This window comes from Hemiscyllium ocellatum, chromosome 11 (genome assembly GCF_020745735.1).
Source record: "Hemiscyllium ocellatum isolate sHemOce1 chromosome 11, sHemOce1.pat.X.cur, whole genome shotgun sequence".
NCBI lineage: Eukaryota > Metazoa > Chordata > Chondrichthyes > Orectolobiformes > Hemiscylliidae > Hemiscyllium > Hemiscyllium ocellatum.
The window spans coordinates 32,596,570-32,622,724 of NC_083411.1; the positions used below are offsets into that span (position 1 = coordinate 32,596,570).

Genomic DNA, 26,155 nt, shown 5'->3' on the forward strand with positions numbered 1-26,155 from the left:
AAATCAGTCTATTGTAAATGTAATTAAAGGTTGGATGATGATATACTATTTACACACTGCAAGACTTGGGATGCTTATTAAGTTTGACCCCGACTGTAAAATACGAGATCTTTGTCTGAATTTACAAGGTTAGAAATGCGAGATGAAAGGAAAGCAACAGATTTCTGAAATGCTGTTGGCCACCAGTCAGGAGCAACAAACAATTGTCTATATAATGCTGCTACAATCATAAAAATGCCTCAACAAGAGAAGTCCTCAGCCTGATATCTCTTTTGGCTCCTCCGGCAATATACAGGGCCTGAAGGAATTGTTGCTTCAGTGTCTTAATGAAAGCTAAGTGCATACCAAAAATAGCACTTTGTGTTGAATAAACCAATGTCACATTTGTCAATGAGAGGAATCATATTCCGAATTTTACATTGTTGTTAGGGATCTGTTATTCCACTTAGTACAGAATGTCGAATTGACTGTTTGATATTGCAGCTTATAAAAAATACACAGATTTCAAAGAGAAAAAAAAATCTATTATTGGAAATCAATGCGTCTGCTGAAAAGTATGTTGGAAATCATTTTCTGTCCACAGAAAGACTTGCTTTAGAATCACTGCAACATCTAATAGACCCTATTTATTTGTGCTATCATGGTTTACATTTATGTTTCTGTGTCATAAATGTTTCACATTCTGAATTTCCTTCATTCAAGGCTATGGCGACCAGCTTTCTCCTCACTTTTCAATCTCTTATTCTGGCTATCAGTTGTACAGTTCTTTTCAATATTTATGCATCTTCTTGGTTAAAACTATACATGGAACTTAGTGCATGGTCAGTGCATATATTGGAACACTGTACAATTTCATGACATGCCTGTGGTGAAGTATATTCTGGGAATCTTGTTCAGAATTCTTTACCACAGAGGACCTTTTCTTGGCTGATGAACTTAGGGCACATATGAGAACTTAGGACTGGGACATGATAACTATTACAGAAACATGGCTGAGGGAGGGATAGGATTTTCTGGGGTTTAGATGTTATAGGAAGGATAGAAATGGAGGCAAGAGAGTAGGGGAAGTGGCATTTTTGATTAAGGAGCACATTACTACTCAGAGAGTATATTTCTGAGGGATCATGCAGTGAAGTGTTATGGGTGGAACTCAGAAATAAGAAGGGTATGATCACCTTGATGGGATTGTACTGTAGGTCCACCAGTCGTCTAAAGGAAACTTTGGAACAATTATGTAGAGGCATCATAGAAATATTTAAGAATAGCTCTGTTGCAAAAGCAGGGGACTTTAACTTTCCAAATGTAGACTGGGACTGCCATTGAGCCAAGGGCCTGGATGGGAAAGAATTTGTAATATTTGTTCAAGAACATTTTCTTTATCAATACATAGATGTACCTACTAGAGAAGGAGCAAAGCTTGAACTTCTTTTGGGAAATAATGCAGGGCAAGTGGCTGAAGTGTTAGTGGGGAGCACTTTGGGATCAGTGATCATAATTTTATTAGTTTTAAAATAGTCATGGAAAAAGATAGGTCTTGTATAAAAGTTAAAGTTCTTAATTGGAGTAAGGTAAATTTTGATGGTATGAGACAGATCTTTCAAGAGTTGATTGACGTAGACTGTTTACACGTAAAGGGACGATTGGCAGTTGGGAGGCTTTCAAAAGTGAGGTAACAAGAGTTTAGAGCATTATGTTCCTGTAAAGGGTAAGGCTGATAAATGCAGAGATTGTAACAAGGTAGCCTGGTGGATCTCACAGAATGTGAGTTCCTTCATTGGTGCTGTTAATCTGGTTCCATCAGGCTGATAGATAAAAATAGGACTGTCAGACATCCTGTTCACTCTGAGAGCTAGCTCTGAGGGAGCTGGATCAGTGTCAAGAATCTACAGTTCATGCAGATAAACTTCAAGTATATAAATGTGTGAAAAAAAAGGTGACTTTGCGACAGGATACCAGCCTCCATGGAGTTATTTCAGTAAGAGTAGGGAACAATAGATGAATAAAAATATTGAGGCTCTGGTCAAGAATAAGAAGGAACCATATATAAACTATAGATAAATAGAATCAAGCGAATCTCTTGAAAAGTGTAGGGGTGTAGGGGAATTCCTAAGAGAGAATTCAGTAAGGCAAAAAGGGGACAAAAGATAGCTTTGGCAGATACGATTAAGGATAATTCGAAAAGATTCTACAAGTACTTTAAGAGCAAAGGAACAACTAGGGACAGAATATGGCCCATTAAAGATCATCTATGTGTGGAACCACAGGAGATGGGAGAGATACTAAATGAATATTGCACATTCATTTTTACTGTGGAGAAAGAAATGGGGGCTAGGGAAATTGAGGAATTAAATACTGATGTCTGGCAAATAGTCCACATTACAGAAGTGGAAGTGCTGGAAGCCTTAAAAAACAGAAAGGAGAATAAATCTCCTGGACCTGATCAAGTATTGCAGGACCCCCAGAAGAGATATTTGTATCATCTCCAGCTATCAGTAGATACTGGAGGACTGAAAGGTAGTTCATGTGGCTTTATTAGGAAATACTGTAAGGAGAGGCCTGGGAATTATAGTCCTTGAATCTGACATCAGTGGTGGTTAAGTTATAAGAGAGAATTTATAAGCGATAGGACTTACTTGTGTTTGGAGAGGCAAGGCATGATTAGGGATAGTCAGTGTGGCTTAATGGGAAGGAAATTGTGATTCACAATCTTGATTGAGGTTTTTGAGGATATAACCAAAAAGGTTGATGAGACCAGCATGGTAGATGTTATCTACATGCATTTTAGTAAAGCCTTTGATTTGGATCCACATGGTAAACTAATTCACCAAGATAAATTATATGTTATTCAGGAAGAGCTTGCCAAATGAATATAAAATTGGATTGACAATAGGAGTCAGATGTGGTTGTGAGTTGTTTTTTGGACCGAAGGTTTGTGACCAGTGATGTTCCACAGAGATTGGCATTGTGTTCACTTTTGTTCGTTATTTATACTAACAATTTGGTTGAGAATTTAGGAGGCATGGTTGGCAAATTTGCAGATGACACTAATATTTTGGTAATGTCAATACTGAAGAAGGTTATCTGAGATTTCAAATTGATTAATTGGGCCAATTGGCCAAAGAGTGGCAGATGGAGTTTAATTTGCATAAATGTGATAAAACAAAGACAGGACCAATACAGTTAATGGTAGGGCTCTGAGTAGTGTTGGCAAACAGAGTGTGACGGGTTCAGGTGCATATTTCTTTGCAAGTTGCATCACATGTAGACAGGGTGATTAAGAAGGCACTTAGCACCCTTGCATGCATCACTTAAATCATTGAGTACAGGAGTTGGGACGTCATGTTGAGTTTGTACAGGATGTTGGCGAAGCCACTTTTGGAGGACTGTGTACAGTTCTGGTAGCCTTATTATGGGTTACCATAACTACCTTGTGAAATATTTATCAAAATATTTATCAGAATGTTGCCAGGACTTGAGGGTTTGAGCTTTAAGGATAGGTTTGGACTTTTTTCACTGGTATGTAGGAAGTGTGGAGGCGACCTTATAGAGGTTTATAAAATTGTGAGGGGCATAGATAAGGTGAATGCAAAAGTCCCCTAGGTTGGGGATTCAAAACTAGGGGGCATATTTTAAGGTGACAGGAGAAATATTTAAAAGGGACCTTAGGGGCAGCTTTTTCATATAGAGGGTGGTTCATATCTGGAATGAACTATCAGAGGAGGTGGTAGATGCAGGTACAGTTACAACATTTAAAAGGCATTTTGATAGGTACATGAATAGGGAAGGCTTAGAGGAATATGGGCCAAATGCAGGCCATTTTAGTTTGGAAAACATGGTTAGAATGGGTGGGTTGGACCAAAGGATTTGTTTCCGTGCTATATGACTTTATGAATCTAGGACAACTAGGTTGAAAGATTAAGCTTACTCAAGGCTGAGACAGACAGATTTTTAATCAACTAGGAGAAAGTGAAGACTACAGATGATGGAGATCAGAGTCAAGAGTGGGGTGGTGGAAAAGCACAGTTAGTCAGGCAGCATCTGAGGAGGAGGAGAGTTAACATTTCGAGCAAAAGTCCTTCATCAGGAATGAGGCTTGTGGGCCAAGGGGGCTGAGAGATGAATGAGAGGGGGGTCGGGCTGGGGTGAAGGTAGCTGAGAATGCGATAGGAAGATGAAGATGGGGGTGAAGGTGATATGTCGGAGAGGAGGGTGGAGTGGGTAGATGGGAAAGAAGATGGACAGGTAGGATAAGTCAAAAGGGTGTGCTGAGTTGGAAGGTTGGATCTGGGATAAGGTGGGGGGAGGGAAAATGAGGAAACTAGTGAAATCCACACTTATCACATGTGGTTGGAGAGTCCCAAGGTGGAAGATGAGGCATTCTTCCTCCAGGCATCGGGTGGTAACGGTTTGGCGATGGAGGAGGTCCAGGACCTGCATATCCTTGGAGAGTGGGAAGAGGAGTTAAAGTGTTCAGTCACGGAGCAGAACTGTTATTTCATGCATGTGTCCCAGAGATACTCTCTGAAGTGTTCTGCAAGTAGGTGTCCTGTCTCCCCAATATAGAGGGGACCACATCGAGAGCAAGTGATACAGTAAATGACGTATGTAGAAGTGCAGGTAAATCTCTGATGGATGTGGCAGTCTTCTTTAGGGTCTTGGATAGTGGTAAGGGGGGAGATGTGGGTACAGGATTTGCAATACTTCTGGTGGCAGGGGAAGGTGCCGGTAGGGGAGGTGGAGTTGGTGGGTGAGTAGGGGGGGAGCAACCTGACAACGGAGTCGCGGAGGGTATCATCATTAAAGAAAGTGGATATGGGTGGGGAGGGAAATATATCCCTGGTGGTGGGGTCTAACAGCAGGTGGCGGAAATGGTGGAGGATGATGCGATGTATCCGAAGGTGGGTGGGGTAGAAGGTTCTGTTGTTGTTGCGGTTGGAGGGGTGGGGTTCAAGGGCAGAGGTGCGGGAAGTGGATGAGATGGACTGGAGGGCATCATTGACCATTTGGGAGTGGAAACGATGGTCTTTGAAGAAGGAGGCCACCTGTTATGTTCTGTGGTGGAATTGGTCTTCCCGGAAGCAGATGCGGTAGAGGTGGAGGATTTGAGAAAAGGGATAGCGTTTTTAACAGGAGGCAGGGTGGGACGAGGTGTAGTCCAGGTATCTGAGGTGGGTTTTTGTAGTAGATATCTGTGTTAAGTCGGTCACCGTTAATGGAGATGGAGAGGTCCAGGAAAGGGAGGGAGGTGTCTGAGATGGTCCAGCTGAACTTAAGGTCGGGGTGGCATGTGTTAGTGAGGTTAATAAACTGTTCAATCTCCTCGTGAGAGAATGAGGTGGCATTGATACAGTCATCAATGTAACAGAGGAAAAAGTGGTGAATGGTGCCAGTGAAGCGAGAGGTATAGCTCAGGCCCATGCTGGTGCCCATAGCTACCCCTTTGATCTGGAGGAAGTGGGAGGATTCAAAGAAGAAATCATTGACGGTGAAGACCATTTCAGTCAAACAAATAAGTGTCAATGAAAGGGTACTGGTTGGGATGACAGAGGGCTTGGAGGCCTTCATCATGGCAGATATATGTGTATAAGGTATCAAGGGTTATGAGGAAAAGAGAGAAAAGTGGAGTTGAGGATTATCAAATCAGCCACAATCTCGTTGAATGGTGTAGCAGACTCGATGACATGAATGGCCTACTTCTGTTTCATTGTCTTATGGTCTGTTCAGCAGCCTTTTCACATTGCTAATTGCTGTTTCCCAGTTACTTGACATAGTAAGTTATGATTCCATTTATACCTATCCCTTTATTCAAATTCTCCATCAGCTATTGCCACAGTATGTTATACAAACAATTTGTAAGTTCTCTCAATCCATCTTCCTGTCACTTCAACAGTTTTACATTCGGTTTTCAGCTGAATGATTATTCTCCAAAGCAAGAACAAGAAGGGTTCTAGGCAGATTCCTTTGAGTATTCCACCCCACCAATTTAACATCATTCTTTGAACAAACATCTACAACTTTCCAATCTTCTGTACGCTTCTTACTCTTTTTTAGGTGCACATACAATTCTTATATCATTTAAAAATGCATTTGCAATTGACAAATTTTGGAGGAAATGAATAGCTATTGACAGTTCTCAGTTTCTGGAGTCAAGAATCGGGAGACATATTTAATGGGTGGCCAATTTGATATCATATCTTATACATGCTTAACTGAAGTCAAAATTACTCCAAATTAGTTTAGATATTCTGCCTTCAAACCAGAGTAAATAAAATGACATAGCATTGGTCTTTGAATGAACTGCTAGTTTTTTCCATGATTGAGACAGTCATTCAGGCTGGTGCTTATTGCCACATGTATTGGGAGTACTTGATACTTCATTCATAAAACTATTTATCAGACCTGATTTCAGAAACTGACACTAGAATAAATGAAATGAGCTATCACTGTGAAAGTTCATCCTACGCATGCACACTTGCAGTAGGAGTTACTGGATGCTGATCAGGATGGGAACCCAAGCAGATTTATTCTCTCTCTCCTCCAGCACGCACTATTACTATGACTGTCGGGTCCCACCCTCGCTCTGATGGAGATTAACTGGCTAAGTACAGACAAAGTATTGAATTTGGAATCAAGCATTATAGACTTGGCCAATTTGAACATTTTGAAGACAGTTATCCACATTGAAAAGCTTTTTTGGATCCTAAATAGTGGAATTACTACAAATCAATGTAAGTGTTTAAAAAATCAATGCCTTCCCATATTCAACTTGACACCTGCCCCTCTTATAGCTATTCACTCTTTTCTCTGGTGGCTAGTCAGGTTATGCATTCATTGTGGTTGGTAGCCTGCCAAAAGATGTTTGTAATTCAAGTCACTTTATCATAAGTGAATTCACTTAGTCCTTCTGGTTTGCCTGGCTGCAGTTCGAAACCCAGTGATATATCACTCAAAGAGGATAGATTTCAGCATATACTTGACACATGAAAAGTTACATTTAATCATCAGCATTGTGAAATTATGCTCCAGTTAAATTAATTTATATGAGCACTATAGGCCAGTAAAGCCTTAGGTTCAATTTCAGACTGTGCTGAGTTAGCTGATCTCAGCCAGGCACTGAGAGCATCATACAACACAGAATGCAATTTGGTCCATTGTGTTTCTACCAGCTTTAAAAAGAGCAAGCCAATTTTTTCCATGTCCACCACTTTTCCCCTTTTGCCCTGATATTAAAAGAAAACTTGAAAAAAGATTTATCTCATTCCCTTTGAAGGTCGGAGAATGGTTGAAGCTGGTCCTATTCTCATTTCAGGCAATATGTTCCAGGGCTATAACAACTCAGTGACATTCTTCCTGACATTGGTGCCCCAGGCTTAAGGATAGGTTACTCAAGCCTATGCATTCTGCACTTGATTTCTCCAGATAATGCATTGTAGAGAGTCTTTGAGTGTGTTGCACGACACTATTTTGAGTTTGGTGTGGTACAAGTATTCTGTTGAATCAGACCCCAGCAAAAGGGGATGAAAACTAGAGAAAATTGACTCAGAGAAAAAGAATAGTTGGCAAGATGAGATCAAGTTGGAGATTTCTTCCAAGTGATACAAGTAGCAACATTTTATACCTCATACTTAGGAAGACACAGTTTTATAATACTTTGAATACAGAAAAACACAAACCACTAAAATAGCAAATGAAAACTCACAATAAAAACAACTATCCATTATTGATGTTAATAAATGGGTGATTCTAGGTTGGCATCAGCTATATATCCCAGATTATTTTTCCTTCCAGTGAATTCCAAGAAATAAAAATTGGGCATGTTACTTTATTGGACCCTTTGCACCTGTGGCAGCTTATTTCACATTGTTTGTTTCACATCATTGACCAACATTAAAATGCTTAACTGTTCTGCTGGTCTCACCATGTTTGCATTTTAAAGACATTCATTGGAGATAAAAAAATGTTAATTAACTCACCTCAACACAGAAAAATTGGACAAAGCTCCTGCTGAATTCTTGATCAGAGATAAAACAACTGTACATAACAACCTTTGCACCACTTTTAGTCGAGTACAGTGAAAGGACGATAACTGGTTTGTGAGCAACCAAAATCAGGACTAAAATAAATGCAATACCACAAAATACACTGAAAACCTGAATATCAGAGATTATAATACATTCTTTGACTATGCCCTGAGGAGACTTGCTCTTGTCTTCTGCAGCTACACACTACCCCTATATGGTTCCTTTTTATGCACCTTACCATAACCTAAACATAACATGTGAATGGAAATTGGGAATTTTTAGGAGTCCACTGGTAGCCATTACAATAGGTACCTTAACTATTTAAATGAAAAAAATAGAATTTCTTTTCACATTAATTTTCATAAATTGGACAACGGTGATGCGACATTAGGATTTGACAGTAAGTACTAAATTTTAGAGAAATATTAATTTGTAACCTTCTATGAAACCAGAAGCAGTATAAATTCATCCATAACTACACATTGATCATAATTCTGCCATCTGCAACTTCCTGTCTTCTGCTGTTGCTTGCTCCACACCACTCCTGGGCATATCTTTCACTTCTTCACTTGTTCCATTACCACCTTCTTTTTGTCTGGCATCATCATCTCTTTTGTCATGTAATCTCTCCTGTTTTCCACCTTATAAAAACTGTCCTTTCATTCCTATTCTCTATCTTCTCTTTTTCTGCCTCTGCACTTAGAGTCATAGAGTTATACAGATGTACAGCACAGAAAAAGACCATTCGGTCCAACTTGCCCACGCCGACCAGATATCCCAACCCAATCTAGTCCCACCTGCCAGCACCTGGCCCATATTCCTCCAAACCTTTCCTATTCATATATCCATCCAGATGCCTTTTAAATGTTGCAATTGTACCAGCCTCTACCACTTCCTCTGGCAGCTCATTTCTTACATGTTCCATCCTCTGTGTGAAAACGTTGCCCCTTAGGTCTCTTTTATATCTTTCTCCTCTCACCCTAAATCCTCTTGTTCCAGACTCACCCACCCAGGGAAAAGACTTTGCCTGTTTATCCTATTCATGCCCCTCATGATTTTAGAAACCTCTATAAGACCTCAGCCTCCGGTGCTCCAGGGAAAACAGCCTCAGCCTATTCAGCCTCTCCCTATAGCTTAAATCCTTTAAACCTGGCAACACCCTTGTAAATCTTTTTGGAACCCTTTCAAGTTTCACAACATCTTTCCGATAGCATGGAGACTAGAGTTGCATATAATATTCCAAAAGTGACCTAACCAATATTCTATACAGTCGCAACATGACTTCCCAACTCCTGTACTCAATACTCTGAATAATAAAGGAAAGCATACCAAATGCCTTCTTCACTATCCTATCTACCTGCAAGGAGCTATGAACTTACACTCCAATGTCTCTTTGTTCAGCAACACTCCTTCAGACCTTACCATTAAGTGCATAAGTCCTGCTAAGATTTGTTTTCCCTCGCATTTATCTGAATTAAACCCCATCTGCCACTTCTCAGCCCATTGGCCCATCTGATCAAGATTCCATTGTAATCTGAGGTAAACTTCTTCGCTGCCCACTATACCTGTAATTTTAGTGTCATCTGCAAACTTACTAACTGTACCTCTTATGCTCACATCCAAATCATTTATGTCAATGACGAAAAATAGTGGACACAGCACCGATCCTTGTGGCACTTCACTGATCACAGGCCTCCAATCTGAAAAACAATCCTTCACGACCGCCCTCTGTCTTCTACCTTGGAGCCAGTTCTGTATCAAAATGGCTAGTTCTCCCTGTATTACATGAGATCCAGCTTATGAACCAGTCTTCCATGGGGAACTTTATCGGACCTTGTACTGAAGTTCAAATTGATCACATCCACCACTCTTCATCAATCCTCTTTGTTACTTCTTCAAAAAACTCAATCAAGTTTGTGAGACATGATTTCCCACTCACAAAGCCATGTTGACCATCCCTAATCAGCCCTTGCCTTTCCAAATACATGTACATCTGTCCCTCAGGATTCTCTCCAACAACTTGCCCACCACCGCCATCAGGCTCACTGGTCCATAATTCCCTGGCTTGTCCTTACCACCTTTCTTAAACTGTGGCACTACGATAGCCAACCACTTGGTTTAAACTTATTCCATCTTCAGCAGTTCTGATGAAAGGTTATCAATCTGAAATGTCAACATTATTTCTCTCCCCACAGTCATGCTGAATACTTCTAGAATCTTCAGTTCTTGTTTCCTATCTTCTTTTGGGACTTATCTTTGGCTGTCCCGACCAGCCCTATATTTCCTAAGTAAGTGTGTCACAGGTGTTGACAGCAAAAGCAAACAGCATTAATAATGTCTGAGGTCTAATTTCAAGTTAGACTTGAGCTTCTCAATTGCACCTCATCATGGGTACAGAGTAACAATTCTAGGTCTATGATCTTGCTGCTATTTTGTACAACGATGTGGAAGTGACCTAACCAATATTCTATGTTGTACTGGGATGGTCAGAGTCAGAAGTCATACAATGCCAGGTTATAGTCCCACGGATTCACTTGAAATCACAAACTTTCAGAGCGCAGCTTCAGCTCACTGTACCTGACAAAGGGATGCGGTCCAAAAGCTTGTGATTTCAAATAAACTCATGGGACTACAACCTGGTGTCATGTGACTTCTGACTTTGTACAATATCTCAGAATTTACAAAGAACAATAGAGCACAGGAACAAGCTCTTCAGCTCACAAAGCCTGCACGAATTCTCAATCTTTATTTAGATTTACTATGTATTGCCCATACACAGTTTCTACTCCTCTGTTTGCTACCTGTTCGTGTGTCTGTCAAGATATGTCTTAAACCTTGCTAATGTACCTGCTTCCACCACCTCCACTGGCCAGCGTGATTCAGACACCAACTACCCTCTGCGTGAAAGATTTTTCCCACACTTCTCACCTAAACTTACCCCTCTCAACTTGAATCTACGTCCTCTTGTAGTTGACTTTTCCATTCTGGGAAAAACCCTCTGCAATTACCTGGGAAATATCCATGACTGAGTCGCAACTCAAAGGTTGTGTCGACGTTAGACCATTGGAACCAATTATTGTTGTGATCACACCATCCTGATCAATCTTTCGAATAGTGGTTCCATCCACGAAGAAGATGAATCCATACTTATCAACGGCGATCCCTATTTGGAAATGACAGTGCAAAGATATTTTAAAAAACGGAAAAAAGTTGGTAAAGAAATGAACAACTTCATTTATATAATGCCATTAAAGTCCTCAGGGCATTGCAAAGCTCCTCAAAGCTGATTATATACTCTCACAACGTAGTTGCTGTTGTACTAGAGGTATATTGGCAGCAATTTGCACACATACCATAAACAGCTATGAGGTGGGTCCACAGCTAATCAGCTTTGTGTTGGGTTAGTTGTGGAAAAAGTATCATTTGCATATCTGGGGAACTTGACTGGTGCTTTTGGGTCTAAGAGGTAAGGACTGGCATTTCCAACAGTACTGCTTTTAAGTGTCAGCTTAACTCTGTATTCAAGCCTTTGGAATGGAGCTTCAATTTGGAATGTTTGGACTCAGGTTACAGTTAGCTCCAAACCAAGGGAAGCTCTCTCTACTGTCAAACACTTGCAGGGTAAGCAACAGTTATAACTCCTCCCATTAAACACTCTCATATCAAAAACAGCACACGTTCGAGACAGGGTAAATGTAAGTAGCAGTAATATGAAGAATTAGTAAAATTGCTGCAAGTTAATTAAATATGCTATCCAACTTGCTGTCCGTATCAACACTGCACAAGAGACAGTGGCAATTTCCAAACCATAATTAGATATAATTATCTACACTGTACAATACTACAAGTGTGTTTTGGATAAACATGAATTATTCCTAATTGCAGGCAAGTACAAATTCAGGTTACTAAACTGCATTTCAATGCTGACAACTGCTCTCATTCATAATCACTTCCTGATTAATTTTTGCAGAATATGCTTTTCAGTATTTTGCTTCTAATGTAAGCCTTGTGCAACAAATTTGACAGAACATTCAATAGTTTTCCTCAATGCTGATCTATTTCTGAACTTTATGGTTATTTTATTCTGGGAACTGAAATTTTAAAGCTAATAAAAATAAGAATGTGTTCGATAGCTAATTTACTTTTTAAACAGCACTTGATCTCATAAATAGTACATCAGTAGTAATTGTCAGTATTGAATCTTAAACATTTGGAGTTTTATGCATCACATCCTGACTTAAAATAATTAGCGTTTTTTTTCATTTTCTTCATTGTATTCTGTTTGTCCATTACCATCAGCCATTCTCAGTGTTAATAATGTCATATGTAAATGAGGAGATTGTGGATCATCCCCCACTGCAGAGATAAAACATATAAATTAACCTTTAACCTTGTAGGAGTAGTACAGGGGGAGCACAGCACCATGAAAGATATAACATTCTCAAAGAGATATTAAATTGAGATCCTGGTTGAAACTTCCCTCTCCTGTAAAATGGCAGAGATGACAATGGAAAGAGCAGATAATTGGGCAAACACAGAAAATGCAGGAATGTCAGCAGATTTGGCAGTAGCTATAGAGAAAGAAACAGTTAGTATTTTGAGTTTAATATGACTTTTCCTCATTTAATCCCAATTGACCCACTGAGTCCACACTGACCCTCTGAACAATATCTAACCCAGTCACCCACCCTGTCCCTGTAACCCTGCATTTACCATGGCTAATCCACTCTGACTGCATATCCCTGGAAACAATAGGGCACCTTAGCATAGCCAATCCACTGAACCTGCACATTTTTGGGATTTGGGAGGAAACCCAAACAGACACAGAGAGAGAATGTGCAAACTCCACACGGACAGCCACCCAAGGTTGGAATTGAACCTGGATCCCTGGGCACTGTGAGGCAGCAGTGTTAACCGTTGTGCCAATGTGCTGCTCCCAAATGTTCTAAAGAAAATTTAAATAAAAGTAAGAAAATGGTGGAGACAATTAATAAATCACATATCATCCAGTTCAGACAAAAATGTTAACAGTTTCTGACAGAGGCTGCCTGATCTGTTGTCTCCAGCATTTTCTGCTTCTATTTACGTTAGTGTGTTTCTTGCTAAAGTTACACAGGTTGATTTCAAACTTTTAAGCATTAACACCAAACTAGCCCTGTCAGCTGTGCCTTTTCTCTAATCTCTTTACTTCAAGTGTCTCTTGTAGACTGGCATATTTTTGACCAATTTTAGCAATGCTCTTAAAAATGATTATTGACTTTGCTATCAATCTGACCAGTTGAACAGCAATAACATTCAATGAGGAGTCTCTAACAGTCTAACAATACAAAATGAATGATTACAAAATCAACACAGGAACAAGCTTCTCTGAAGACTTTCACCGTAGTTGTATCTGTTCTTAACTTTTGATTTTTTTGAGTGGAAAAGCATAAAATCTGATTGGTAATAATTGAAAAGGTTGTTTGAAACCAGAAGCATAATTATGGATTGAGTGGTAATATTGAGAAGTGGGAATAATGTCTCATAAAGATAGCTGAATTTCATCCAGATGGAAAAATCTCTTTTATCAAATCTCACCAGCAAACTGAGTATTCCTAGTTAACAATGCAGTGGGCACCACTCACAACTGCAAAGAGTTACATGGGGTTAATCAAAAACTTTGGGAAGCCTAATGTGGTTAATATGCTATTATGGTAAACTATGGTACATATACCTCTGGAAAGAAAAGGAATTTTCATGTTCAGCATTGCCATTCAGTCATCAACTAGACCTGCCTTAGGATAATAAAACCAAAAGTTTGGCTGTCAATACACCTGGATGCAAGAGCTGGAAATCTCACTGCTTGACTTGCCTTGTTTGTGTTACTGAAAGCATCAAGTAGAGAAAAACTAATGCATTTGCACTGATGTTTTTATTGGCACTACAATGATCAACTTGTTTTAAACTGTTGCAAATTCACAGCGTAAACTATTCATTTACATGTATTAATTATTAAAGCATGGATATAGGTATTCTATTTGCTGTATTTTAAATGTCAGTTGGGTGAGTTCTTGCTACAGTAAGCAAGAACACAATGCTTAGTTCCACAATTAATTAGGATTGAGCCTGAAACAAACTGAATGGGCAATGGTTAGAGAATTCTAGATTTGCACTGAACAATGAATCTGTTCAAGCAGCTGTGTTGACACTTAAAGAACAGATTAAGCAAATGAATCAAAGTACATTGGATGAAATGTAAGTTAATTCTTCGTTTTACACATTAATTGGTGAAAAACTGTGCAGCAGAATATTAATGATGACCATAATAATGCAGGTATATGAGATATGTACCTGTACTGTTTTAACTAAGCCATTGATAGCAGAGGGATTTCGCAGAATGTTAGAAGAAATGGCAGAAAAGTGTTGAAATGTACAAATAGATGCTAATATTCCAAAGAAACATAACATGAACATACAGTTGGTCTGGTAGCATCTGTGGGAAAGAAATTGAGTGAACTTTTCAAGTCCGATTTGACTCTGTTTCAGCTCTGACTCATCATCAACAGATGCTGCCAGAGTTTCTCAAGCATTCTATGTTTCAGCTTGTACTTTTGCAACACAAACATAGTCTGAATTGTCAAGTCTCTGTCTAATCATTCACTTGCATTCTCTGGACCAAAAAAAGTATAATTTAGCAAGTTCAAAAGCTGATAACAGGATGATTGAAAGTTGTGTCAGCTAGGACCGCATCACTGGGGCCATTCTATCGTGTATACAACTTGGAAATGTGCAGTTACTTGTGATTCACTCATAAAATATGCTATGTGAGGTTTTGATTGAGACTTATATGAAATAAAGGTATATAAATCAACTGTATTTTACTGTGAATCTGGATACAGCTCAAGAAGACTGAAGTGAAGAATTGTAATTCAAAAGGGAATATGCTTTTAAAATGGACACAGCATGATCCAATTTCTGGGCCATTGTCCCCCCGACCAGATTGACTTGGCTGAATATACTTACGTTTATTTTAGGCATCAACACATTCTTTCAATGAAAATTAGCTTGCAAGTATATCATTTCAGCACCGTTGATTGAAAATGAACTGGTTGATATAGTGCATTGTGTACTTTTAAACATTAAACATTAAGTTAGAAAAGATATGAGCCTGGTGATTAGTTTTGGTGATGTGACTGGATAAACACTTGAGAACCTATTGTAATATTTCTCTGCACATTACCTAAGTCACCAGTTTATTTAAAATAAATTACATAACTCATGTTATCTCTTGGGCAGATGAACGTTGCATAGAATCATTTAAAAATTGTTAATGGGGATTATACACTATCCCATTTCTGTAAACATAGAATACATCTGCCTTTCTGCTGCCCCCTCTATTTCTAATGGGAGAGGTGTTAATAAAATTAGTGCAATAATGCCTACCTGCTGTGAGTCTATATAATGAGTCTTTTCTTAGTACAGTAGACAACAGAAAGGTGGCGACAAGGCGACATTACAATTAGTTTTAAAATTTGAGTAATTAGGACTGAAGAACAATTTGACAAACAGGTTTTGAAACTCTGAATGCTGATTTTGAGGAAATGTGAGCATTTTGAAAGTTGCTTAATGTGCACATCACCTTCATGTACAACTGAGAGAGTCAGGATGTTTTGTAAGTGAATAAAAGAAAATGCCACAAAAGACATATTTTGGCAAGTGGGGAAATTCAACTTTCACAAGGTGAACTGGTGTAATTACAAATGAAAATTTCACATTTGACTGCATAAAATAGGAGATAAGGATAAAGTCAATGCTTTCCTTACCATAATGGGTCCAGATGATTTTGATGTAGTGTCAACCAGCATTGTCCCAGAGATCCCAGTGCTCTAGAATATGCTGAAATTAATAGAATCTGGACTCATGGTATGACTAAAAATGAAACTGTTTGCTGTTACAGGAAGCAGTTAACAAGTGAGACAGCAGCAGCTTACATTCTGGAATTAAAGAAATTCTCTTGCTACTGTGAGTGTGGGCCAACCTTAGAAAACAACCTAAGAAACACTTTTAAAGGAATCCTAATGAACAATAAAAATCAGAGCAAGCTTTTCAGTCAAACAATAAGCTGGTGAATACATAGAAATATTAAACAGAGATAAACACAGAGTTTATTGTCTTGAGCCAAAAGAGGATGCTCAATGGATTTCAGCAGGCACGTTCACAGTCCAAGACTTGGTAAGCTAGATATAATTATTGACATGGAAGCCAACAGACATCTGAATGTCCCAACTACAAGTTACATTGCAACTGAATATATGTAAATAAGTTAAAAAAGTATAAGTTATTCACACAACTAGCTTCACATTTAAGCTTGAAGTTATGTCAGAACATCAAGCTTTTTTGGAGAATAGGAGTTTGATTATCTTCCAGGCAGCAGCAGAGAAAACTGGTCCAGAAACAAATCATTGGCAACCAACTGTTCATGGGCAAGTGATATAAGATTCATTGGGCTTCCTAGAATCAATCCAACAAAGACAAAGAAGTGACCACAACTGTGCTGCCAGCTTCCAGTATTGTGTTGAAGGATGGTCAGACCAAACATTTAGCAAGTTGGGCCAGAACACATAGCTTGGGCACTGTTTTCATTTCATAATCATGTCTTATTTACTAGTGTATGGCAAAGGAGTATTCATTCAAGTTTCCTTTTGGAGAGATACATTGGAAAGAATATGTCAGGGACACTTTATAATGCCACATGTCCAGTAGAGCTCAGTAAGCAGTGTCATGGCCAGAGATCTCAAAAGTGATTGAAGACATTGTGAGATCTGCATCTATACAGGATTGTCAAGTTTAAATTTTACAGGGTATTATGAATAGTCATCTGGGAAAATGTCACAGCCGTAAGTACCATGGCAAAGTTGTGTTAGATCTAAGGCTAGTTGAGGAGCCTGGAACTCCTTAAATGCATGTGACTCAGGATGACAAATTGTCCAACTAAGTTTCCTTTCATTCCATGGTCAAAATTAAGAAAACTATGGGAACAAGCATAAGCTGATTTTTTTGAAGTAGAAGGAATTTTTGATTTGTCAATAGTTCGCGCAAGTGGATAATGCTTGAATTTATGTGGAATACGAAATGTGTCAAAAGTATTGAGGCTATTAGAACTTGGTTTGCAATTTGAGGACTGTTAGAGTTTTTTTGTGTCAGATATTCATTCACTATACAAGTGAGAGGAATCTAAACGTTTTCTGGAGTAAGAATGGAATGATATTACCAAGCATTAAATGGTGTTGCTAGGTCACAGATTATAAATATATCTTTGCAGCATTATTTGCCAGATAATAAGCTAGGCAGCAACTTCCATGTTTTCCTTTAATGTAGGGTTGACAATTTTCTATTTTCTCATAGAACAGCCTCCAATAGGTTGCATACCTTATGGGTTGGCATTAAACACAGTCATTGGACAAAAATTAGTTTGTCAGAACCTGCATCTATAGCAAAGGAAGAGAAAAACAAGACAAAGTATTGGTGAGTCATTGCACATGAGATACAAAACTAAGAGAGCTGAGTGCTGATCATAAGAAAATAAAAGAAAGTCGGGAGATGGAAGTGTTTGAAATTATTGTAAAGAGACAAGTGCATTCATGTATCTAGTGAAGATTCTTGAAAGGTTCTGTCAGTTTAGATCATTTCCTTGAAAGAGGAATCTAGGAAGATGATGATAAATACCCATAGTTCAAGTTGCTCCTAACATCCAATGTGAAAGCCTGAATGAAAGGAAATGCCACAAAGAAACAAAGTCTGCCTGAATCACAGAGCCCATTGTGGAGCCAGGGTCTTTGATTAAGACTAATCAATCAGTCAATCTAACCATTAAGGGGAGCTAGTCGTCAAAGTTCAGAATTTATGCAGCTAGACATGTTGACAGAACAAAGTGAAGCAAAAGGATAAAGAGAAGATAAACCAACAGAAAGAGAAAATGCTACATAGGTTAATTGAAAGTATGTTGGAAGAAAAAAGAAAGTTGTTATTTTCATTAACGCTTATCAAATGATGACAAATTTTGTTATGTGCACCTTGATGTTAAGCATGGCCATAAGTTGCCATGTCTTCAGATGTCTAGGCTCTGAGCCCAGCAATTCATCTCCCAATATCCCTTTGTCTCTCTATCCCTCAGTCCTCACTTAAATAGCTTTTAAAAACTTACTTCCTTGACCAAACCTCTTGGTCTCTTGTCCTCATTTCTCTTCATATAGCATAGTCTCAAATTTTGATCACATTCTAATGAAATGTTTCAGACCATTAGTATTGTATTTAAAGGAACTATTCTGTTGTCCTTAACTACTTTTTATCAGTAAATACATTTTTAAAATGGTTTCATTTATTCCATTTTTTAATGACTGAAAAAAAAGTCATATCTTTTTGTGAGTTGAATATATATTAGGCTCGGAATTGAAGTGAAATGATATTGTCTCAATGTCATTCCTTTCTAAATCTGCTTAGGGCAGCATGGAGGCTCAGTGGTTAGAAATGTTGTCTCACAGCATGTGGTACCTAGGTTAGAATCCAGCCTTGGGTGACTGTCTGTGTGGGGTCTGCACAATCCCCCCATGTCTGTGTGTTTCCTCTGGGTGCTTTGGTTTCTTCTCACAGTACAAAGATGTACAGATTAGGTGGAATGGTCATGCTAAATTACCCATAGTGTTCAGGAATGAGTAGGCTAGGTGGGAAGTGTTGGGTTAAAAACTGAAAGAACTGTGGATGCTGTAAATCAGAAACAAAAATAGAAATTGCTGCATAAGCTTAGCAGGTCTGGCAGCATGTCTGGACAGAAATCAAGTGATCCTTCCCCAAAACTGGAAATGTAGGGTCATAGGGATAAGATTGAGGTTGGGTCTGGGTAGGATGCTCTTCAGAGGGGTGGTGTGACTCGATGGGCTGAATGGCCTGCTTTCACACTGTAGGGAATCTATGATTCTGAATCATTGCTTCTTCTAGTTATTTAGCCCACCTACAAACCGTGGGCTGGAAGCAGGCACTCCTTTTATTTTGCATTCTCTTGTCCTTTTTGAGCCTTTAACCTTTTCATTATTCCTTGGCACTGTTAGAGATATAGAAATGTTCCTGACACTAAAAATCGGCTACTGTAAGTACATGATAAATGACTGACCAACACATTTCCTGTTTTTCCGAATGGCAAGTTGCCTTTGTGTGATTCTGACAACTCACTCCATCAATGGTCATGAAAATTGATCAAGCCTCCTGCCAGTGTCAAAAAGGGAGGAGGACTATCTGACGTATGCTCTGAAGCATATTCACCCTTTTTATCTCCAAAATTGTGTGAATGCAAAATGCATTTGGACCAACTTTCTGCAATCCACTCTTGTCACAAAGAAACTCATCCATTTTAAACAATGTAAGCACTTTCATTAAAATAACTGAATTTTATGGAAAACATGTTTACTCATGTGCTAACATCATACAAAGTAATTTCTAGATTATAAAGCGCTTTTATTTGAAGACATACTCTGAACACATGATATAGGTCTGCTCTGTACAAATTACTTCCTGTGCAACCTCTTCTTGAATATTTGATATGTGATTATTTTACACAGCTCATTTTCTGAATGCATTGCTGTAGATAATGGTTCTAGACTGCTGGGCAGAAGATCTTTCTGTATTTGTGATAGCTGAAGATACACTTCCAAGGATTTTCTGTACAGTAAGGTTACCAAAGCTAGATGACCAATAGGATGCTCAGAGTTCTGGTTCCAGGATGACTGTAAGTGTGACAGGAAGACTGTAAACTTTGGATTTTAGGACAAGCTGATGACAAAGAAAAATGACAACTTTACCTGTGAGTCATTGTGCACCACCATGACAATCGGTGGTTATAGCAGCTTGACAATAGATGTTAATATCAAAAATGACACTTGACATTCACCTTAAATGCAGTACTTGTGGAAGAACCTGTCACTCAGGTATTGGCCTCTTCACTTACCAACAGATGTGCACCATAGAAAACTGTCTCACACCCAACAAATTTGTGCATGTTAATCATCTTATCAATGGAAGAATGCTAACTGAGTTAAATTCAAGACTGTACTGAAAATGTACTTTACCTCTGGGACTGGTGAGAGAGGCTTCAAATGCTTTGCCCCCATCTCCACAATGTTTCTGATCAAATGGGAGACACTGATCTCCAGTTCCAGCCACCACCTGAGAATTTCTTAAGATGTCCTTAGTTTGAACAACTGATTTCACTCTGTACACTTTCCTGCTGCTGGTATCTGACAGGTAAAGCAACCCGGAAACAGGGTCCACGGCGAGGTAATACTTGTGAGCAGGACTGTGGCTGAATCAAAAAGTAAAGCATGTCAGAAATTAAAGAACGAGCTTCCATTTCCATGTGCTTTATAGAACTGTATCATTATAAAAAAGCTGTAAAAATGCTTAAAATGTTTACAGTATTTGTAGTTAAATCTAGCAATGTTAAGAGGCATTTTAACATCATTGTGATATCCTTGAGATTTTCCATTTGTAATTTTCTTTAGGTCAAGGTGACTTTTCAACTATCAAACTTACAGGGAATATTTTGTAGTCACATCCTTCAAAAAATAAAAAGACTGCCATGATAACCAAACCAAGAACTTGTGAATATGACCATGGAGTACATTAATTTCTCTTTTCCAGTCATACTAAATAATGTATAATCTTTGTAATATAATGACATATAAATCATTCTGGCAAGTTTTCATGATTTAAATAACAATTTCCTCTTTGGAAATAAGACAAGCAACATGAACTGCTTGAATAAAGAAATGAACTTGCTAACAACTTAGACATGACTAATTCATTTACTTCATTACCTCACTTTAGGATATTGGTTTATTTAGCACGTCAGCTCAGAAACCAATCTTTATTACCGTTGTAAATTATAGCATTAAACTGACCTCATATGGCAATTTTAGTGCACACCTGAAGCTGTGGCCCTATAATATAATATTTGAAAGGTTCTATGTCTTGTGCACAATGCCCTTGCATGTGGTTGACCATCTGCCGTGTAGCTGTTGTCTGTTCAGAGATTCTTGGAAAAATCTCTCAAAAGCTATCAACCAGCAGCTGATGCCACGTATGAATCATCAATTCTGGTGCATTATTACTGTCAATGAATGACAAACAACTGCAACCAGCTTTGTTGCTGAGTGACACAAGTGGCAATTTATGCGTCCTTCTCCTTAAATGCTTGACAGATAGCATGACTGAATTTGGTTGGTTAAACACTGATGTGGTGTCTGCTTTATGTCCCACTGGGTACAAGCACTTGCTCCACCAGCTGTAGTTTTAATAAGTTTTGCCAGCTTTCAGCTGGCATCAAGCTGTCAGCCTGATGGAACCTATGCATCTTGCCCTACACAAAATCCGTCACTTTGTCACATTGAAGAACAAGAAAACCTCTTACAGACAAACATTAATGATTGTCACCTTGTTTACTGTGGTCTTTATGTTTGATGTAAAAATCAGCTTTCACGAAAGTAAATCATCCTAGCTGGATTGTGTCAGTGTATGAACTCAGCACCAGTACTCCAACTACATTGGCCTATTTTAAATTGGAACAAAACTGTGCAGCCACTATGAGCAGATAGAGTTGTGTATATGTGTGTAATACAAATTCATTTTTCGCAAGTTTATGCATAGAAAGGGACTAAGATTTACTATGCCAGTTATTTTTCTGTGCACTACAGGATAATTGCTGCTGAAGTGTGCTAGTGATCCTTGATGAATTGCAAGAACAGTTTGCATTGTATGACTAATGGCAGTGAAGGATGGTATTGGCTTCTGTTTATGCCACAGGCTCCTTCTAGCAACTGAGTCTGTATCACGGATTTACAGGATTCAACTGCCTTTCACACACTGTTGCAATATGGGCTCAATGTTATCGAGGTCTAAGCATCCATAACTCTATGTGCAGCAATGCTCATCTCAATGTTGTGATCATTTTGCTCCATCTTTTATATTTTTCTCAAGTAGGGTCGTGCATTTCTCACCAGGCAGTGGTAAGTTTCCACTTAATGTGATTAAACTTGTTAAGCTCCCTGTCAACAGCCCAACTTACCTCATTAATATTCTGCTACCAATCTCACCAAACTTGACAAGCAGCTGTGTATGGTTGTATCAATATAACCACCCTGCCAGTGCCAATTGGCCAAATCACAGTGGCTGTGTTACTCAGTATCCCTCAACCAATGGTCTTTATATCTTATCGTACAGCAGTGTGCCATGTCAGCATCAAACCTGTACCAGCAGCATTAAAGCCAAACACACACCATCTGCAGCAAACAGTTGGCTATGTTTGAACGTCTGGGCGATATAGTCCTCAGTGAAGTCCATGGCAGCACCCATAAGTCAGGATCGCCGTACACAGTTAGTTAATGTGGCCTCCATACCAGTCCATAGTTTTTGCCTTGATCAGGAGTCCATTCCGAGTAGTTTAATAAATAGATCTGCGTCTCTATAGCCCAGGGAGTAGATCATGGTCAGTCCTTTGTTTCCAATAATGGTAGCAACCACACATCATTAGGCTTTCACAGATGAATAACATTGTTCTGGATACTCATGCACAGTTTATAGTTTAATATGACATCTCCCTGGCCATGCTGCAGCATCAACCCTCTCTGTGTATTGCACTTCACTGAAACTGTGATTGCTGGGGAACTCAATGACAACTACATTCACAGTCACCTGACCAGTAGAGAATGTTGAATGGAGTGTGCCTAAGGTGTGAGACTGACTCAATGCCAGGTAATGCTTCTCCTGCTTTAACAAGATATATTTGGCACTCAGTGCATCCACCCATCCACTGTGCATCAGTAGAGTCGATGAAGTGATGCCATAGAGTGGAATAAAACTCTGGCCTGTTAGGGGATGTCTTCTCCTCCAGTGGCAGAAAGAGGGCAAATCAGTATTATACAAATGGGTGCTATGTCTGTTTGTGCTGGTGCATGTGGAGAAAAGGTGTTGAATTGTTCTGCAGGAGTGAGACAGCAGTATGGAGGCTATGCAACAGGACTAGTCATTTGGGGGACTGGAAGGCAATGAGATCAAGTGAGGAAAGATGGTGCATCCAATAGAGGGTGTCAGAGCATAAGGCGAGATGGGATATGCAGTAGCAGGGATAGGATTAGTGTAACGTAGCAGACAGCAGGGCTTGCACTTACCCTGGCAGGTAGAGGAGGTCATTCACCTTCATTCTGCTCTGCAGTCAGTCCTCCAGATCCTGGAGCTGCCACTGCCCCTAGAGGCGATCTTTGACAAGGCTGCTTTGCCTGGTGGAGTAGCATCCTCCGTTGATCCTCTGGGAGGCGGACTGCTGTCATCTGAACCATCCTGTCAACCAGGATCTCCAAGGTCCCTGTGGCAAAAAGCTGGTGACAACCTCGCCTTTTCAGCTCTGTCTCCTCACAGTGTTCAAAACTGAGCATGGCAGCTTTCAGTTTTTGTGGTGGTCTTCCAAAGGTGGAAGCAAGGGATGCTGTCCTTCTGGTGGATATTGACAGAGTTGCAAATTCATCCAGAAATGGAGCACGGTAAGCTGGGGCAGAGGTTGACTGTGATACATGCCATAGGGGCAAGAGTAGCAATTTTGATGAGATATGGCAAAGAAACGTGGGATAGCATCATGGCAAGAATCCCCAAACAAACTCGATGTGACTCAAAATTAGCCAAAAAACATAAAATTCAGTTTTCTATGCATGCGTCTCAACAGTGTACCCTTCAGCAGCCATTATTCAAATTGCAACTTTTCCCATGTTGAGGGCACGATTCATTTGACTCATAGTGACACTGTAAACATACCAAGAGGAGTTGTGGAATGTATCCATTCGTACATAATCTGCTGCTCAGTGCTAGTGTCTAAATCAAAAGGGCCAAGTATTCAAACCCTTGTCTGGAGATTAGAGCATGTAATCGGAGTGTGTAGAAGTAAACGGTTTTTAGTTTAAGCAGGCTTGATGTGTCAGTGTAGATTTGATGGGCCAAAGGGCCTGTTCCTGTGCAGCACTGTTCTTTATTCTGTGTTCTGATCATACTGACACTTCAGTGCAGTATGGCAGGAGTGCTGCACTCTCAGAGGTGTCAAATTTCAGCTGGGACATTAAACCAAGGTCTTTTCTGTCCTCTCAAACAATCGTGTTATATTCATTCAAATAGGTTTGGCCAATATTTAACCTTAAACAAATAACTAACAAAATAGATTACTTGGTAATTTATCTACTGTTCACAAGAGTTTGAAATGTGGAAATTAAATACCTTCACACAGTACTATGTAACTTTATTCTAAAGGTCTAATTGCAACCCTCAGTTGTAGAATCCTTCTTCATTCAGAATACTTCATCTGTCATTATGGCTCAACCCCGTCCAGTTAGCACTGGAATTATTGACAGTGGTGCTAAGTGGTGGGTGGGGTAACAGCCAATTGAAGTGGCATGTCGGTAGAGTAGCAAAGGGATGAAGTGGCTAGTAGTTGGCTTGTTGAGCAGTTGTCAGTTTGGGGCTGGTAAAGTCAATCTTGTGGGTTAGTCAGATGGTGGGGGCTTGTGTTGGATTGTGGGAGATTTGGATTTGATTATTTCATTCACAGGATGCAAGTGTTGCTTACTAGCCCAACATTAGTCCACTCCCAACTGTTCTTGAGAACATGGTATTCCGCCTCCAAGAACACCCACAATCCTCTGGTGTAGGTGCACCCACAATGCTGTTAGCGAGGGAGTCCCAGGATTTTAATGAAGCAACAACGATAGAACAGCATATAGTTGCAAGTCAGGATGCTGAATGACTTGGAAGGGAACTTACAGGTGATGGGGTTCCATGCATCTGTTGCTGCTGTGTATCTTGTTGGTAGAGGTTTTGTTTCTTGAAAGAGCTGTCAAAAGAGCTATGGAGTATTGCTACTCTGCAGCTTGTAGATGGTATACATTGCTAACACTGTGATGGGTGGTGGAGAGAATGGATGTATACGGTGCTGGAACAAATGCCAGCCAAATAGATCATGCTGTGCTTCATGAATATTGTCGGAGCTGTGCTATTCCAGGCAAGTGGGGAGTATTCTATCCCACTCCTAATTTGTGCCCTGCAGGTGATTGACAGTTGAAGAGTCAAGAGGTAAGTTCCTTACCACAGAACTCCCAGCCTCTGACTTGTAATTTTAACCTTAATAAAAGGCTTCGGCTTGCTGGAGTGGCCTTCAAGGTGATTTTTACTACCTTGGAACTTATTTGTTTTGATCTGCATTTCTCAGCTTCAACTTTCAGAGCTGCCTATCACTCTTCACTTTGTCCCTCAGAAGTGGAATAACAAAATTAGTGGGGTCAGGATCAGTAGTCTTCACCTCAATCATCTATCACTTCACAGGATGGAGGAGATTTGCATGAAGTTCCCGTTTACAGGAGGTATTATTCCAAAGAAGGGCTTGCAGAAAGGGGATAGATTTCCTCGTTATTACCAAGCACCAGGATTTTAGGAGCTCAGATTTTCACAAATGATCTCTGATATTTGCAGCGTCCTGAAAAAATGCTTCCTGCCAAATAGACCAGGTGGCAATGTACTAACCACGACTCTTTGTCGCAATCTGCTTGCTCGCAACTGCAACTCACAATTGGCTGATGTTATGTTGCTCAGGGTTAGAAAATCAGTTCACTGCTCTATTGATGAGGTCAGTGAGAGTGAGTGCTTGCTTGGCTTTGTCACTTTGGCTGGCTTCCCACTGGACCAGTAAGTTTTAGGCTGCATAAGTGGTTCACTCAGATCACCTCGGAGTGTTTATCAACTCAAAAAGCTGTCAGTACCAAAGGACCATAATGCATATATGTATAAGACTCTTGTGGAACTGCTATAATACTTACATCCTGAGTCAGTCAAGCTTCTGTGAGATATTAACACACAAAGCAGAGTTAGTGAATAACTTCTTGATTGACTTAAGACACTCCAGCCTGGTATAACTCAACTGATCACCTCATGGCAATTAGGTTGGGTCAGGTGATCATGAAAGCAACCGAGTTTTCTTTTGTCTTTACTGGAAAAGCTCAGCAGGTCTGGCAGCATCTGTGAAGAGACATCAGAGTTATCTGAGGAAGGGTCACCAGACCAGAAACATTCACTCT

At 39.6% G+C, this 26,155-nt stretch overlaps 1 protein-coding gene across 3 annotated transcripts in view; it reads right to left on the reverse strand.

The window, feature by feature from the left end:
• Positions 1 to 26,155, reverse strand: part of tenm1 (teneurin transmembrane protein 1) — an 833,960-nt gene that overhangs the window by 87,850 nt on the left and 719,955 nt on the right. For all 3 annotated transcript variants that reach the window (XM_060832118.1, XM_060832119.1, XM_060832117.1), the window contains 2 exons: positions 20,120 to 20,352; positions 11,030 to 11,184 (listed from right to left, as the gene is read on the reverse strand). In XM_060832118.1, coding sequence (XP_060688101.1) covers positions 11,030 to 11,184; positions 20,120 to 20,352 — 388 coding nt within the window. The remainder of the gene's footprint in view (positions 1 to 11,029; positions 11,185 to 20,119; positions 20,353 to 26,155) is intronic.